The 16095-nt window shown below is 41.2% G+C and overlaps 1 protein-coding gene across 1 annotated transcript in view; it reads left to right on the top strand.

The window, feature by feature from the left end:
• The window catches only part of LOC134341066 (speckle-type POZ protein-like), a 202829-nt gene that overhangs the window by 35979 nt on the left and 150755 nt on the right, over positions 1–16095 (top strand). The window contains exon 2 of the mRNA XM_063038816.1: positions 6340–6461. Coding sequence (XP_062894886.1) covers positions 6340–6461 — 122 coding nt within the window. The remainder of the gene's footprint in view (positions 1–6339; positions 6462–16095) is intronic.

Here is a 16095-nt window from a genome sequence, read left to right as displayed (position 1 = left end):
TTATGCCTTTTCTTGTGCAGAGTGTTGAAACTCTGACTAATCACCAAGTTAAACTGGAGCCAATGAAGACAGAGTCATAGTAAGGTTAACCATTTAATGTGGAGATCACTCTTCCACATTAATGTCATATGGTGAAAACTGTTGATAAAAAAATACAAACATATACAGCGCCTGTTTCATTCTGGAGACCACCCGCACTCTCTTCTTTTAGCGAGTGTCTCCAGCCACCCCGAGTAGCGGGTGGGGGGGGGTCCCATCAAACCACCATCGGGCTCGAGCCCACCCCGCATTTGAAATTGAAAAGCCGGCACGTGCCCCACCCCAACCGCCGCTTCCTTAACAGGAACCGCATTAATATTCTTATTTCAAATGCATTCATATGAATTACGGTGTTGCTTCTATAATGTTTCTTTGTGGGTAGATACGGAGCTCTTCATGATCATGCTGGACGCATGGTACCCACCTTCACACCTTCTCTGAACCAAGACGCGGTGAAGCTGGAGGTGACGTCATCGCAGGCCGCAATAAACCATAGACAATGAATTTACCTTTGCTATACTGAAACTTAACTATCAACCTTTAACTTCAACTAGAAAATACAAATGTTTGTAGTTACAAACAAATGAATGAGTAATGATAAAAAACGACTTTAATTTTGAAAAGGTATGTCGGTTTAGGAGATATTTGCAGGATGGTTTGAGTCCTTATTAAAGAACTATGTGATAGAAAAATGCGAGATGCTCAGCAGTCAAGCAAGCCTTCCACATCAGCCACAGCAAACGACGAACCTCGACCTTCGACATCGAGGCGGGCAGTCATAGGAGAAGATGAGCTGCCTGCTCTAGTGGAAACAGACAATGAGATGACACCCCAGTGTCCCACGTCCCAAACACATTCTGTTGAGATACCATCAACTTGGTGAGGCTGATATCTAAAGTTGTCTTTGATTTGTCAGAACTTTCCTTCAGAAAATGATTGAATCAAGCTAAATTTTAGTGATGAATATTAAAAAGATGCTGATGGTATAATATTTAGTATCTATAAATTAGAACTCCTCTGGACTGAATACTAGCCTCAATCTTGGTTTTTATGATTATGGCCCAAATCTTTAATCATTATATTGAGCATCCAGCCTAAAATGTAACATCAACCTTGTATCTGATTCGGTAGTTGTCATTCAATGTTATTCTTTCTGTGAGAATGCCTTGTAGCTTTCAGGAAGTGAAGTATTTACATTCTCAGGAAACAGAAATTTTGCTATTTTTCAACACACATCAAAGTTGCTGGTGAACGCAGCAGGCCAGGCAGCATCTCTAGGAAGAGGTGCAGTCGATGTTTCGGGCAGAGACCCTTTGTCAGGACTAACTGAAGGAAGAGTGAGTAAGGGATTTGAAAGTGGGAAGGGGAGGGGGAGATCCAAAATGATAGGAGAAGACAGGAGGGGGAGGGATGGAGCCAAGAGCTGGACAGGTGATAGGCAAAAGGGGATACGAGAGGATCATGGGACAGGCAGTCCGGGAAGAAAGACAAGGTGGGGGGGAACCCAGAGGATGGGCAAGGGGTATAGTCAGAGGGACAGAGGGAGAAAAAGGAGAGTGAGAAAAAGAGTGAGAGAAAGAATGTGTGTATATAAATAAATAAAGCATGGGGTACGAGGGGGAAGTGGGGCCTTAGCGGAAATTAGAGAAGTCAATATTCATGGCATCAGGTTGGAGGCTACCCAGACAGAATATAAGGTGTTGTTCCTCCAACCTGAGTGTGGCTTCATCTTTACAGTAGAGGAGGCCTTGGATAGACATATCAGAATGGGAATGGGACGTTGGATTAAAATGTGTGGACACTGGGAGATCCTGCTTTCTCTGGCAGACAGAGCGTAGGTATTCAGCGAAACGATCTACCAGTCTGCGTCAGATCTCGCCAATGTATAGAAGGCCACATCGGGAACACCGGACACAGTATATCACCCCAGCCGACTCACAGGTGAAGTGTTGCCTCACCTGGAAGGACTGTCTGGGGCCCTGAATGGTGGTGAGCCATCCCCTTCTCGCAATTCCTTCGTCTCCACTGCATCTGCTCTCAGGATTAGGTTTTTCATTCCAGGACGAGGGAGATGTCCTCCGTTTTTAAAGAAAGTGGCTTCCCTTCCTCCACTATCGACTCTGCTCTTAAACGCATCTCCCCCATTTCACGTACATCTGCTCTCACTCCATCCTCCAGCCATCCCACTAGGAATAGGGTTCCCCTTGTCCACACCTACCACCCCACCAGCCTCCGGGTCCAACATATTACTCTCCGTAACTTCCGCCACCTCCAACGGGATCCCACCACTAAGCACATCGTTCCCTCCCCCCACCCCGCTTTCCGCAGGGATCGCTCCCTACACAACTCCCTTGTCCATTCGTCCCCCGCATCCCTCCCCACTGATCTCCCTCCTGGCACTTATCCGTGTAAGCGGAACAAGTGCTACGCATGTCCTTACACTTCCTCCCTTACCACCATTCAGGGCCCCAAACAATCCTTCCAGGTGAGGCATCACTTCACCTGTGAGTCGACTGGGGTGATATACTGCGTCCGGTGCTCCCGATGTGGCCTTTTATATATTGGTGAGACCCGACGCAGACTGGGAGACCGCTTTGCTGAACACCTACGCTCTGTCCGCCAGAGAAAGCAGGATCTCCCAGTGGCCACACATTTTAATTCCACATCCCATTCCCATTCTGACATGTCTATCCACTGCCTCCTCTACTGTAAAGATGAAGCCACACTCAGGTTAGAGGAACAACACCTTATATTCCGTTTGGGTAGCCTCCAACCTGATGGCATGAACATCGACTTCTCTAACTTCCGCTAAGGCCCCACCTCCCCATCGTACCCCAACTGTTACTTATTTTTATACACACATTCTTTCTCTCACTCTCCTTTTTCTCCCTCTGTCCCTCTGAATATACCCCTTGCCCATCCTCTGGATCCCCCCTCCCTTGTCTTTCTCCCCGGACCTCCTGTCCCATGATCCTCTCATATCCCTTTTGCCAATCACCTGTCCAGCTCTTGGCTCCATCCCTCCCCCTCTTGTCTTCTCCTATCATTTTGGATCTCCCCCTCCCCCTCCAACTTTCAAATCCCTTACTCACTCTTCCTTCAGTTAGTCCTGACGAAGGGTCTTGGCCTGAAACGTCGACTGCACCTCTTCCTAGAGATGCTGCCTGGCCTGCTGCATTCACCAGCAACTTTGATGTGTGTGGCAGAATATCGTCATTGCTAGCTACACAGATCACAACTTCTGGCTGTTCACCGTCCCATTTAAAAATGCTAAGGACTTGATCTGACATGTTCCAGACCCTAGCACCCAAGAGGCAACATACCATCTGGAAATCTTGTTTTTATCCACAAAACATCCTTTCTGTTTTCCAAACCAATGATTCCCTTTTTGGCACAGGTGGCCTCTTTTCTTTTGTTCTCCTCTGAGCCACAGAGGCAGACACAGTGCCTGAGACCTGACTACTATGACTTCCCTCTGCTAGATTATTCCCCCTATCAGTATCCAAAGGTTAGATAAGGCTGATGGCCACAGGAGCACTGGCTGTCAAACCTCTTGCTCCTTTCTTCATATCACCCAGTTTCCTGTGTCCTACACCTAGGGTGTAACTACCTCTCTATACGTCCTGTCTATCATGCCCTCATCCTCCCAAATGATCTACAGTTCATCCAGTTCTGGTTCCAACTCCTTAACCTAGAGTGTTGAAAACTTCAAATGGATGCCCTTCTTACTGATCCCACTTCCACAAGAGCATTTAACTTTCCTGCCTAGCATCCATACTGTTTGTATTATGCAATTATAAAGGAAGCAATAAATAAACAGAAAAAAATATCTGCCTATAACTTTTTGTCTTATCTTGCTGAACATTATGCTGAAACCTTGAAGAGCTAAAGCCCATACAGTCTGCTTTATTTTCCTGCCTTATTTTAATTTGCACTTATTAAAGTATCCTGATCTCTAATTTGCTGCTGTTCAAATACTGAAACTTCTGTGAAGTGCTGCTTTTTAATGCACACTTGCCAAGTTGAGTAAGTTACTCCTTGTCTAGCTTCTGATGCTTGATTCACTGCTGTTCAAATATCTGTTATCATCACCTAGTTCCATAACTTTTCTATAACGGTAACACAGTTTGTTCAGCCAGACAGGTTCTATGTATACATTGAAATTTTGTTCATACTCACTTTTATTACTGACTGCAACACAATTGATTCTCTGCCTGCTGTTTCTGTTGGTACAGCTGTTTCAGGGCTCTTTGAAATATAAATTGTTCTTCAGTTAGGAGCTGGTTTTGAACACTTGCTTTTAAAATTCGACAAACTAAACAATCTCAGTGTATTAAGAGCTGGTGGTAGACCTGAGGAGAGCTAAGGTACCGGTGACCCCTGTTTCCATCCAGGGGGTCAGTGTGGACATGGTGGAGGATAACAAATACCTGGGGTTACGAATTCACAATAAACTGGACTGGTCAAAGAACACTGAGGCTGTCTATAAGAAGGGTCAGAGCCGTCTCTATTTCCTGAGGAGACTGAGGTCCTTTAACATCTGCCGGACGATGCTGAGGATGTTCTGTGAGTCTGTGGTGGCCAGTGCTATCATGTTTGCTGTTGTGTGCTGGGACAGCAGGCTGAGGGTAGCAGACACCAACAGAATCAACAAACTCATTCGTAAGGCCAGTGATGTTGTGGGGATGGAACTGGACTCTCTGACAGTGGTGTCTGAAAAGAGGATGCTGTCCAAGTTGCATGCCATCTTGGTCAGTGTCTCCCATCCACTACATAATGTACTGGGTGGGCACAGGAGTACATTCAGCCAGAGACTCATTCCACCGAGATGCAGCACAGAGTGTCATAGGAAGTCATTCCTGTCTGTGGCCATCAAACTTTACAACTCCTCCCTTGGAGGGTCAGACACCCTGAGCCAATAGGCTGGTCCTGGATTTATTTCATAATTTACTGGCATAATTTACATATTACTATTTAACTATTTATGGTTTTATTATTATTTATTATTTATGGTGCAAATGTAACGAAAACCAATTTTCCCCGGGAACAATGAAGTATGACTATGACTATGACTATGATTGAACTATCAATGTTCTGACCAACTCTTTAATTCAGCCACATACACTTCAATGGATTCCCCTTCCTTTTGATTCTGTTTATGAAATCTAAAGCATTCTGGTTCTAAATATTCATATGTTGCCTTTGGTTTGGTTGGAACAGTTAAACTCCTTTAAATCTAATGCACTCAGGCAAAATTTGTTTCTCACTGGCTATTTACTTCAAAATACTGTTCAATTAGCTTAGTATGCACAAGCAATGATTGTACACTATGTAATCAAATACGTTAATCTTTCCAAACTAGCCAGCCATTTCTGCTCTTTTATTATAATTATTATCAGCTGGTACTCTCCTGCTGCAGTGGATGACCAGGACATCTAAGTGTCTTGTCGTGCTCTTAGCACTCCACAACGCCTGTTGGTCTGCCTTCTTGACCGTTAGACCATTAATTGGTCTTCCCCACTCAATCCACCTTGGCCAGACTTCACACGCTGGGATAGACAGATCCCCTACCTCACTGAGGGTTGAAGACCCGTCGGCTACCCTCAACTGGTTTGGCCCGTCTGCCGAGACAGTTTATTGAGGTGCGGCCATTGCGCGTGATACAGCTACTTGGAGCCACAGGTGAGAGCTGAGCACCAGGTGGAGACAAAAGGTGGACGAGCTGCCCTGATAAAGGGCACGGCAGGCCCCCCCCCAACAGAGGTGCTACCCCTCCCTAGACACCTCATACACCCCATCACTTGGTAGTGTCATGACATAGGCAGTTCATTTATTTTTACTTATGATCTGTAATGAATTTTTAAACAAAGACAGCTTGATGAACACCATATTTACAAAATTACTGGAACATTTCTGAAATATTAAATACACAACAGAAGCTGATAACTGTTACAGATTATTGCCTCTAGATTTTTTTGAAATAACTTCCTTTAGAGTTCTTCAAAATCCAAAGTAACAAATATATGTTCAGTAATAAGCTCAATGGTACTGTGATCTAGATGTTGTATTGTTACTTTGTGGAGGAGCTTATTATATTAATTATGTTCTGCCATAGTGTTGGAATTTTAAACAGTAAATTAATCTATTAACTTTTTCTGAGGCACACTCATTAGGAAGTTTAACTTGAAATATAAGCTGGTCTTAGGTATACATGTTTGTAATTAAGCAAGAATCAACTTTTTAATTGTGTAATCGCAATTTTCTTTTATTCTTTGTCTTTCTAAATTTGCCGATTGCTAGATAAAAGTCGTGAAATTCTCCTATATGTGGACAATCAACAATTTTAGTTTTTGCCGTGAGGAAATGGGAGAAGTTATCAAGAGTTCAACTTTCTCGTCAGGGGCAAATGATAAGTTGAAATGGTAAGTATGGAACTAGTGATAGATTTTATTAGCAGGGGTTCAAATAAACAAATGCTTAAGAGTACTTTAGCAAGGGGCAAAATAATTATTGAAATTGCTGAAGTTCCATAGTGATACTGTTTATATTGTTGAATTTAGGCATTTTATTGCCCTTGAGCCAGAAATACTATTCCAAGGTCATGGAAGTCTCAGACCTTAATCTAAAATTCTGAATTAAAAGTTAGGTGTAATGCTTAATCCATATTTGATAACCTTTTTAACTCTTGTATATATTCTACTAATAAACCTAAGATTAACTTTATTTTGATGTATATCAAAACAAATGATAAAATGCATTGTCTTGAGTCAACAACCAGCACAATTCAATTATATATTGGGGACAGCCTGCAAGTGCTGCTGTAGTTAGAGTGCCAACATAGTATGCACACAATTTATTAACCCTAACACATACGTCTTTGGAATGTAATAGGAAGCCGGCACACCTGGAAGAAAACCGTGCAGTATGAGGTGAACTTACAAACTCCTTACAGACTGCACAAGGAATTGAAGCCCGATCAGTGACCATGGAGCTGTAAAGTGTTCCGCTAATAACTACATTATCATGCCATCCACTGCCAGCCGTCTACTCTTTAGACTTTTTTTTATGGGAATTAGAATGGAGATAGATGTACAACAAAATGACTTAGTATTTGATTAATTTGTGTATATCTACCTGCATCTTTGTGCTCTTTTTTGGCTTCATGCTTGTCATTCAGTGCTTTGTGCATTAAGACATTGGCTCTTCACTTCAACAGTACTAATACTTACATCAGACTGCTGCTAATTGATTACAGCTCAGCATTTAACACAATCATATCTTAAATGCCTGAGCCTCCGTACCTCCCTCTGCAACTGAATCCTCAACTTCCTTATCACAATCTGTGCAGATCGGAAATAATATTTCTACCTCACTGATAATCAATACTAGCACATCTCAAGGATGCATATTTAGTCCACTGCTTTACTCCCTCTGCACCCATGACTCTGTAGTTAGAAGCAACTCAAATGACATCTATAAATGTGCTGATGACACAACTATTGTTGGCATAATTTCAGATGTTCAGGAAAAGATGTACAGGTGCAAGATGGATCAGCTGATTGAGTGGTGTCACAGCAACAAACTTGCACTCAACATCTGTAAGATCAAAGAATTGATTGTAGACTTCAGAATGGGTAAAACGAGGAACACCCACCAGTTCTCCATGAGGAATCAGAAGTGGAATTGGTGAACAGATTCAAATTCCTGGATGTCAATATCCATGAGGATCTGTCTTGGATCCAACATATTGATGCAACTACAAAGGAGGGATGACAGTAGCTATACTTCATTAGGAATTCGAGGAGATTATGCCACCAAATTCACTCACAAATTTCTTACAGATGTACTGTGGAGAGCATTCTAACTGACTGCATCACTGTCTGGAATTGGAGGGATGGGAGGGTGGTCACTGCAGAAGATTAAAATCAGTTACAGAGAGTGGTAAACTCATCATGGACACTAGCCTCCCCAGATTCCAGGACTAATTTAGGGAGTAATGTCTCAAGGGGACATCCATCATCAAGGTTTCCCATCACCCAGGATATGATGTCTTCTCATAGGTACCATCAGAGAGGAGGTACAGGAGCCGAAATTCACAGACTCAGTGGTTCAGGGACAACTTCCCCTCTGTCATTAGTTTTCTGAATAGACATTTGTACCCATGAACACTATCTCACTACTTTTTTTCCTTTTTTTTTTGCATTTAATTTTGTTTAACTTTTAAAAGATTTGCATATAACCGTATAACAATTATATATTTGTTTTTAGCTGTTTAGTCAAGTACCATGTATCAATGATTTTGTGATATACATCAGTGATATTAAACCTGATTTTGATTCTGGAAGACTTATATTTGTGCTGTAATTAACTTTGTATTTAATGACTGCAATTAATGCAGCATTGAAACCAAATGTTAAAACAGAGGTATTTTCCCTTGTAACATGCTAAACTGTATCACATATGTCCTGTGAGTTCTAAAGATCTATATAAGAAGTTTCTGATAGAATATTAATTAGACATCTGCAGCCTGATGGTTAGAGCACATGTTGATAGATTTTATTTAGATTAAATATCTAAAATATCTTAGTGATGGCAAATGTTTTAAGTTCAGTAACTATTTGATTTATTTTTCTTTTCAAATGTCAGTAGGCAATCATTTAGCTTTACTTTTTGTTCAGAGTTTTGACAATAGGTCTTGACTTTATCTTGGGATGTAGTATTATTGTGAAGGCTAGCATAAACTCTACCAGAACTGTTGTAATCCTTGTAAAAGTCTTCCATAACATTGCTTAGTAAGAAATCTGAAACTGACTCAACAACTATAAGGAAACAATATATATTTTCAAATTAAATTCATATGTGACTCTGTGGGAGGTAGGAGAACTGACAGTCATTGCTGCTGTCATACATTTAGGTGTTGGAGAGTAGTAATTTGATTCTGTGCAACTTATTAATCATAGGTTATGTTGTGCTGTTGCTGGGGAAGAATGTAGAAACAATGGATGTAGAGTAATACAACAAAAAAAAACAGGTGTTTTGGTTCAACTGATTATTTTTAACTACAAACTTCTTCATGTTAGCCCCACATTCACCCATAATTCTTCTAGCATTTTCCTTCCATACACAGTACTCCCAAATGCAGCCTTATGAGCAACTTGAGTAATTGCAACATAATGTCCCTTTGCTTAAAATGTGATGCTTTGACTAATGCTGGCTGGCATGCAAAATGCTTTTTTTATCACCCTGTAAACTTACAACAGACTGTGCACTTGTACTTCCAGGTCTCACTGTTCCACGTAGTCATCAGTGGCTTGCCATTCAATGCCCTGGTTTGATTGCACAAAATGCAACACCTTACGAAATGAAATCCATTTGTCATTCCTCAGCCCATCTCCCCAATTGAGCAGAATCTCTTTGCAATTCATTGTAACCTGTTTCACTCTTAACAAGACCCCAAGTTCAAGTTCAAATGTATTGTCATTCATCCCTACACATGAATATAGCTAAGTGAAACAGTGTTCCTCTGGAACCAAGTTGTAAATCATAGGACGTATATCACATACATATCTAAAGTATTTCCATAAATAAGCAATAACAGAGGTCCTAAAATTGACCGTGGGGTCAGTGTAGTCAACATTGACCACTAGTCACAGTCCTTTAGTTGGAGGATCAATCTTCAACCATCATTATTAAGTCCATTCTGAATTTATTAGCTAGTTCCCTCTGAATGCCATATGTCCTAACCTTTCAGATCAAACTGCCATGTGGGACCTTATTTAAAGAATACTAGTCCATATAGACAACTGTCTTGCTTTGATCTGTTTCTTAGTTTCCTCTTTAAAAAAATCCAGAAGATCTGTTTAACATGACTGCCCATGCAGAAAACTATGCTGACTGTTCTTGATCAATCCCTTGCTATTCAATTAGTGATAAATCTTGTCCCTCAAAACTTCCAGTAACTTCCCTATAAATTAAGTCAGGTTTAAAAACCTGTCTTCCATGTCCTGTGCTTGCTACAGTTGAACACTGCGACAACTGTACTACAAGCTCCTTCTTCTTCTTGGAAGTCTATCAGGAGCAATGATGGTGTCAGTGATGCCTCTGATGAAAACAAAGTCCAAACTGGGAAGTGCAGGTGCACATTATGGCCACTGAAGGGTTGGGTTGTCTCTCCTTGCAGTCCTGGCACTTTTGATTGAGGTCCTTCAGCCACTGCTCTTCGATTGTGCTGGTACCTTTGTAGACTGCTAGGCTCCAGGCATTGAGGTCTTCGGCCGAGGCCTCCCAATCAGTCACAGGGATATTAAATGTCTTCAAAGACACTACAAAGCTGCAAATATGTCCTACTTCATAATATGCATCCGAATCAAGACCTCACTTGTAATTCCTCTCGTTTCTTTGGCATCAGTCATATTCTTCTTAGTAAACTACAAGGGAACTTAGTAAGCTACAAACTACAAGACGTTAATAAACTCAGTAATCTCTTGTAGCTCCACAAGTGCTTTTGTGTCAAGCTGATTGAGAATTAGATACTATGTTATCTGAACAAGTTGAGAAAGATTAAACTTAAGAGTCACATTTTGTAAATGGGGGAACAGTTAAGAATTGTGAAGGTGATACTACTGAAAAGCCAAACATTACATTGCTAATATAGTTGCAGTGCTTGTAACTGACTCAGGTTTTGCTCAGTTGTCATTTTCAATATTGATGATGAATGATTTGGCATTGCTAAAATCATAGCAGGTGTTTAAAGTTAGTTTTTAGTAGTATTACAAGAAATATTTTACTTACAGATCACCAAATACTTAAAAAATTGAAGAATAATGTAGAACCCTTAGAAACAGTAAACGATTAACTTCAGTCAGTTAGATTTCTATTGCATGTTCAGCACATTGAATTTAGTTTGAATGTGAGATAATAGGAGTGGTTATTGTGAAGTTAGATGGATGATGAGTTTAACAGGCAACCTGATAATTTGTCACATTTCATTGTCAAAAATTATCTTCATAGCTTTGTGTTTATGATTACTTACTAGAACCTTTAATTACAACTTTTAGAATTCATGAATTTCATACAGTCTTGAAGGATGATGTTAGAAAGTTAAACTAGACTGATTTTTATGTCATAAAAACGTCAGGAGATATTGTAATGCTTATGAATTTACATTTTGCTTTAAGTCAAAATAGTAATATGCATTGACTTGGCAATCTGAGCTGATCTTTTTATTGTATAAGTTATGATGAATATTAATCAAATTACTGAACTTTCCAAGTGTGTATTTGTGAAATATGTGTAAATGTATGGAGTAAATGTATAAATATATGGAATAAATCTAATTTGTGAGATGTAATTGTTACCATTTTTCTAATGATTGAACTTAGTCTAAAAATTTTTACTATTTTTCTAATGATTGAACCGTCTAAAACAGCTTCCTTTTTTAAACATGCATTTCAAAAAATCTATCAACTATGAGCATTGACATTAAGATATTTTTTATTTTTCTTCTTCCATTGTTGAAATATAACACAATGCTTTCAAATGATAGTACTATGAAGTATGCAGTAAAGCATACAATGTCTTGCCGTATCAATATGAATTCAGACTTTCTATCATTTGTTTCTATCACAAATGAAAGTGACTAATTTATTTCATGCCAGCTTCTTTGCTGTTTGATGACATCAAAGGATTGGATGTGTCATTTAGTTTCTTTTGCAATCCTTCTGTTAATGCCTCATGCAATAAACTCAGTGTAATATTTGTCTAGATAATAATCTCTAAATCTCTATGCATTCATAGCACAGGAAGGATATGATGCAGATTTAGTTATCAGTAAGCTTCCCTTGATACACCACAATATTCTCATCATGGAAACCAGCAGGCTGTACTTCTTACGTGATCGGAAACTGAATAATTACATAAGTATCAAAGCCTGAACATGCTCTGGTAAATTCATGGCTGAAGTTGTCCATGTCCACAATTTAAAGTACCTGTTACAGGAATATCTGCAGCAGTTTGAATAAGCGCAGGTACACAGCATACAAAAACGTTGACACCATCAGGAGCAAAGTGGTCTGCTGAATACAATCTCCAGTCACCTCCCTGAATTCTTATTCCTATCAACAACACCACAATTGCAGTGTGAATCATGCTTCTTCAAAGGCAGCTTTCAAATCTCAACAGATGGCAGAACTGAGAGGACACCATCTCTCTAAGCAACCAGGCATGAAGAATACTGTTGTTCTTAGACAACATACACAAAATGCTGGAGGAACTCAGCAGGTCAGGTAGCATCTATGGAAACGCATAATTAGCTGATGTTTTGGGCAGAGACCCTTCTTTAGTACTGAGATGGAAGGGGGAAGGTGCCTGAATAAAAAGGACAGAGGCCAGCAGGAAGCTGATAGGTGAAGGCAGATGGGAGATATACCTATTTCCAAGCACATATTTCAGCCCTGGGGAAAAAGCCTCTGACTATCTACACGATCAATGCCTGTCATCACCTTGTACACCTCTATCAGGTCACCTCTCATCCTCTGGCGCTCCAAGGAGAAAAGGCCAAGTGAACTCAACCTATTCTCATAAGACATGCTCCCCAGTCCAGGCAACATCCTTGTAGATCTCCTCTGCACCCTTTCTATGGTTTCCCCATCCTTCTTGTAGTGAGGTGACCAGAACTGAGCACAATACTCCAAGTGGGGTCTGACCAGAGTCCTATATAGCTGCAACATTACCTCTCGGCTCTTAAACTTGATCCCACGGTTGATGATGACCAACACACCATGCGCCTTCTTAACAACACAGTCAACCTGCACAGCAGCTTTGAGTGTCCAATGGACACAGTCCCCTAGATCTCGCTGATCCTCCACACTGCCAAGAGTCTTACCATTAAAGTTATACTTTGTCTTCAGATTTGACCTACCAGAATGAACCTCTTCACATTTATATGGGTTGAACGACATCTGCCACTTTTCAGCCTAATTATATATCCTACCAATGTCGCGCTGTGACCTCTGACAACCCTCCAAACTATCCACAGCACCGTCAACTTTGGTCATCAGCAGCCTTACTAACCCACTCTTTTACTTCCTCATCCAGGTCATTTATAATAATCACAAAGAGGAGGGGTCCCAGAACAGATCCCTGTGGCACACCACTGGTCACTGATCTCCATGCTGAATATGAACCATCTATATCCACCTTTTGCCTTCTGTGGACAAGCCAGTTCTGGATCCACAATGCAAGGTCTCCATGCCTCCTTACATAGTCAATAAGTCTTGCATGGGGAACCTTATCAAATGTCTTACAGAAATCCATATACACTACATCTACTGCTCTATCTTCAATGTGTTTTGTTACATTCTCAAAGAATTCAGTCAGGTTTGTAAGGCATGGCCTGTCCTTGACAAAGCCATGCTAACTATCCCTAATCAGATCAAGTCTCTCCAAATGTCATAAATCCTGCCTCACAAATTCTTCTCCAACAACTTGCCCACCACTGTAGTAAAACTCACAGGGGCTATACTTCTCTACTTCCTTTCTTGAACAAGGAAACAACATTTGCAATCTTCCAGTCTGCTGGTACCTTTCCCGTCCCTATTAATCATGCAAAGATCATTGGCAGAGGCACTGCAATCTCCTTTCTTTGTTTCCCACATAGCCTGGATAATATCTCGTCTGGTCCCAGTGACTTACGTACCTTTGAAGAACTCCAGCACATTCTTTCTTAATGTCTATACATTCAGGCATTTCAGTCTGCTGTAAGTCAACCCCACAATTGCCAAGGTCTTTTCACTGGTGAATACCGAAGCAAAGTACCTCTGCTACCTCCTCTGACCCCATGCATATGTTTCCACTCTTGCTCCTAATTGGTCCTATTCTCACATGGATCATCCTCTTGCTCTTCACATACAAGCTCTTCTTGAACCTTTCATAAGCTTTTATTTTCTTCTTAACTTGATTTTCTATATCCTTTGTACACCATGAATTTGTACCCTACCCTCCTTTCCCTGTCTCAAAGGAAAATTCCTATGCAAAACGCCATGCAAATGTTTCCTGAACATTTGCCACATTTCTGCCATACATTTTCCTGAGAACATCTGCTCCAAATTTCCTGCCTAACAGTATTATATTTCCCCTTATCCCAATTAAATGTTTTCCCAAATTGTCTGTTCCTATCCTCCTCCAGCGCAATGGTGAAGGAGATAAGAGTTCTGATCACTACCTCCAAAATGCTGCCCCACCAAGAGATCTGACATCTGATCAAGTTCATTTCCAAGTATTATATCAAGTGCAGCCTCTCCTCTAGTTGGCTTATCTACACATTGCATCAGGAAACCTTACCCATCTAACCCCTTGCCGTGAGGAGATGCCAGTCAATATTAGGAAAGTTAAAATTATCCCTCACAGCAACCCTATTATTATTATGCCGTTCCAGAATCTACCTCCCTATCTGCTCCTCAGTGTCTCTGTTACTATTGGGGGATCTATAAAAACACCCAGGAGTGTTATTGCCCTTTTCCTGTTTCTGACTTCCACCCTCCATGACTTCCTCCTTTTCTGCAGCCTTGGCCTCCCTCCCTGTCTGTTTTGAAACCTCTAAAGCCTGGCACACTCAGCAGCTATTCCTGCCCCTGAGCCGTCGAAATCTCTGTAATGGCCACAATATCATAGTTCCACGTAGTGAGCCATCCGTGCTCTAAGTTCATCTGCCTTGTTTATGATATTCCTTGTATTAAAATAGACACATCTCAAACCATCTAGCTGAGTGCTTCTTTGCTCTATCATTTGCCTATCCTTCCTCATAAACTCCCTACAAGCTGTCTCTACTTGTACGCCAACTGTCCCATCCTCTGCCTCTTCACTTAAGTTCCCATCCCCCTGAAAATCTAATTTAAACCCTCCCCAATAGCATTAACAAACTTTCCTCCCAGGATATTGGTTTCCCTCCAGTTCAGGTGCAACCGGTCCCATACATACAGGGTACCCCTTCCCCAGAAAAGGTTCCAATGATCCAAAAATCTTGAAATCCTACCCCCTGCACCATCTCCTCAGTCATTCATTCATCTGCACTATCTTCCTGTTCTGACCTTCACTAGATCGTGGCACTGGGAGTAATCCAGAGATTACCATCTTGGCGGTCCTACTCTTTAGCCTCCTTCTTAACTTCCTAAACTTGCAGCCATGACAATGCTCCTTTTGACTTCATCCTACACTTCTGATGCTCAGAGCCGACCACAATGCTATTAGTCTGGATGCTGCTGCCTTGCCCAGATAGATCATCCCCCTCAGCTGTTGTACCTGTTGCTGAGGAGGATGGCCACAGGGAGCACCCTGCACTGAACTCCTACTCTCTTTACGCCACCTGCTCAGAAGTCATATCTATCAACTGTTCTATCTCCTAAATGATCTAAAGTTCATCCAACTCCAGCTCCAGCTCCTTAATACGGTCTTTCATGATCTGGGGTTGGCTGAACTTCCCGCAGGTGGTGTCATCGGGGAGACTATCATGGTCCATGAATTCCCACATCCTACAGGAGGAGTATTCTCAACCAAATCTGCCATTCTGCCTACACTACAATGGGAAACCAACACCAAATCCTCTAACTCTTGCTTTTGGCCTCCATTTCTTCTCTTTGAAGCTTCTTGAGGCAAAGCCTGACGCTCCTAATCTTATTGCTAGCCTCTTCCCAATAATGGTCACCCTGACAAAGGCTGCCGCACTTGCCCCCTCTATCTTTATATAATTTGAAGTGCTTTGCTCCAAATGCTGAGTGGAATGCCATTGAAGCTCTCCTTCCCCTTCGCAAGCTTTTCTGACGTGTGAGTAACTTCTTTGAAGTGCTCTGCTCTCAACACTGATTAGACCTCTGGATACTTAATTATTAATTCAACTAATGCTTTTAAAGTGATCTAGAGCGAATCATTTTATATAAAAACATGCCCAAAATACTCACTTCTTTGTTAGGGCTATTGAGCTGAAATGGTGATTCCATTTCTGTCTTTGCAGAATCTGCCCAACTTGCTGTTCTAGATTTCCAGCACTGACAGTTTTCTTTT

The sequence above is a fragment of the Mobula hypostoma genome, chromosome Y (assembly GCF_963921235.1).
Source record: "Mobula hypostoma chromosome Y, sMobHyp1.1, whole genome shotgun sequence".
Taxonomy (NCBI): Eukaryota; Metazoa; Chordata; class Chondrichthyes; order Myliobatiformes; family Myliobatidae; genus Mobula; species Mobula hypostoma.
Note: the sequence above shows the minus strand (reverse complement) of the source record. Positions and strands in the feature narration are given on the sequence as shown.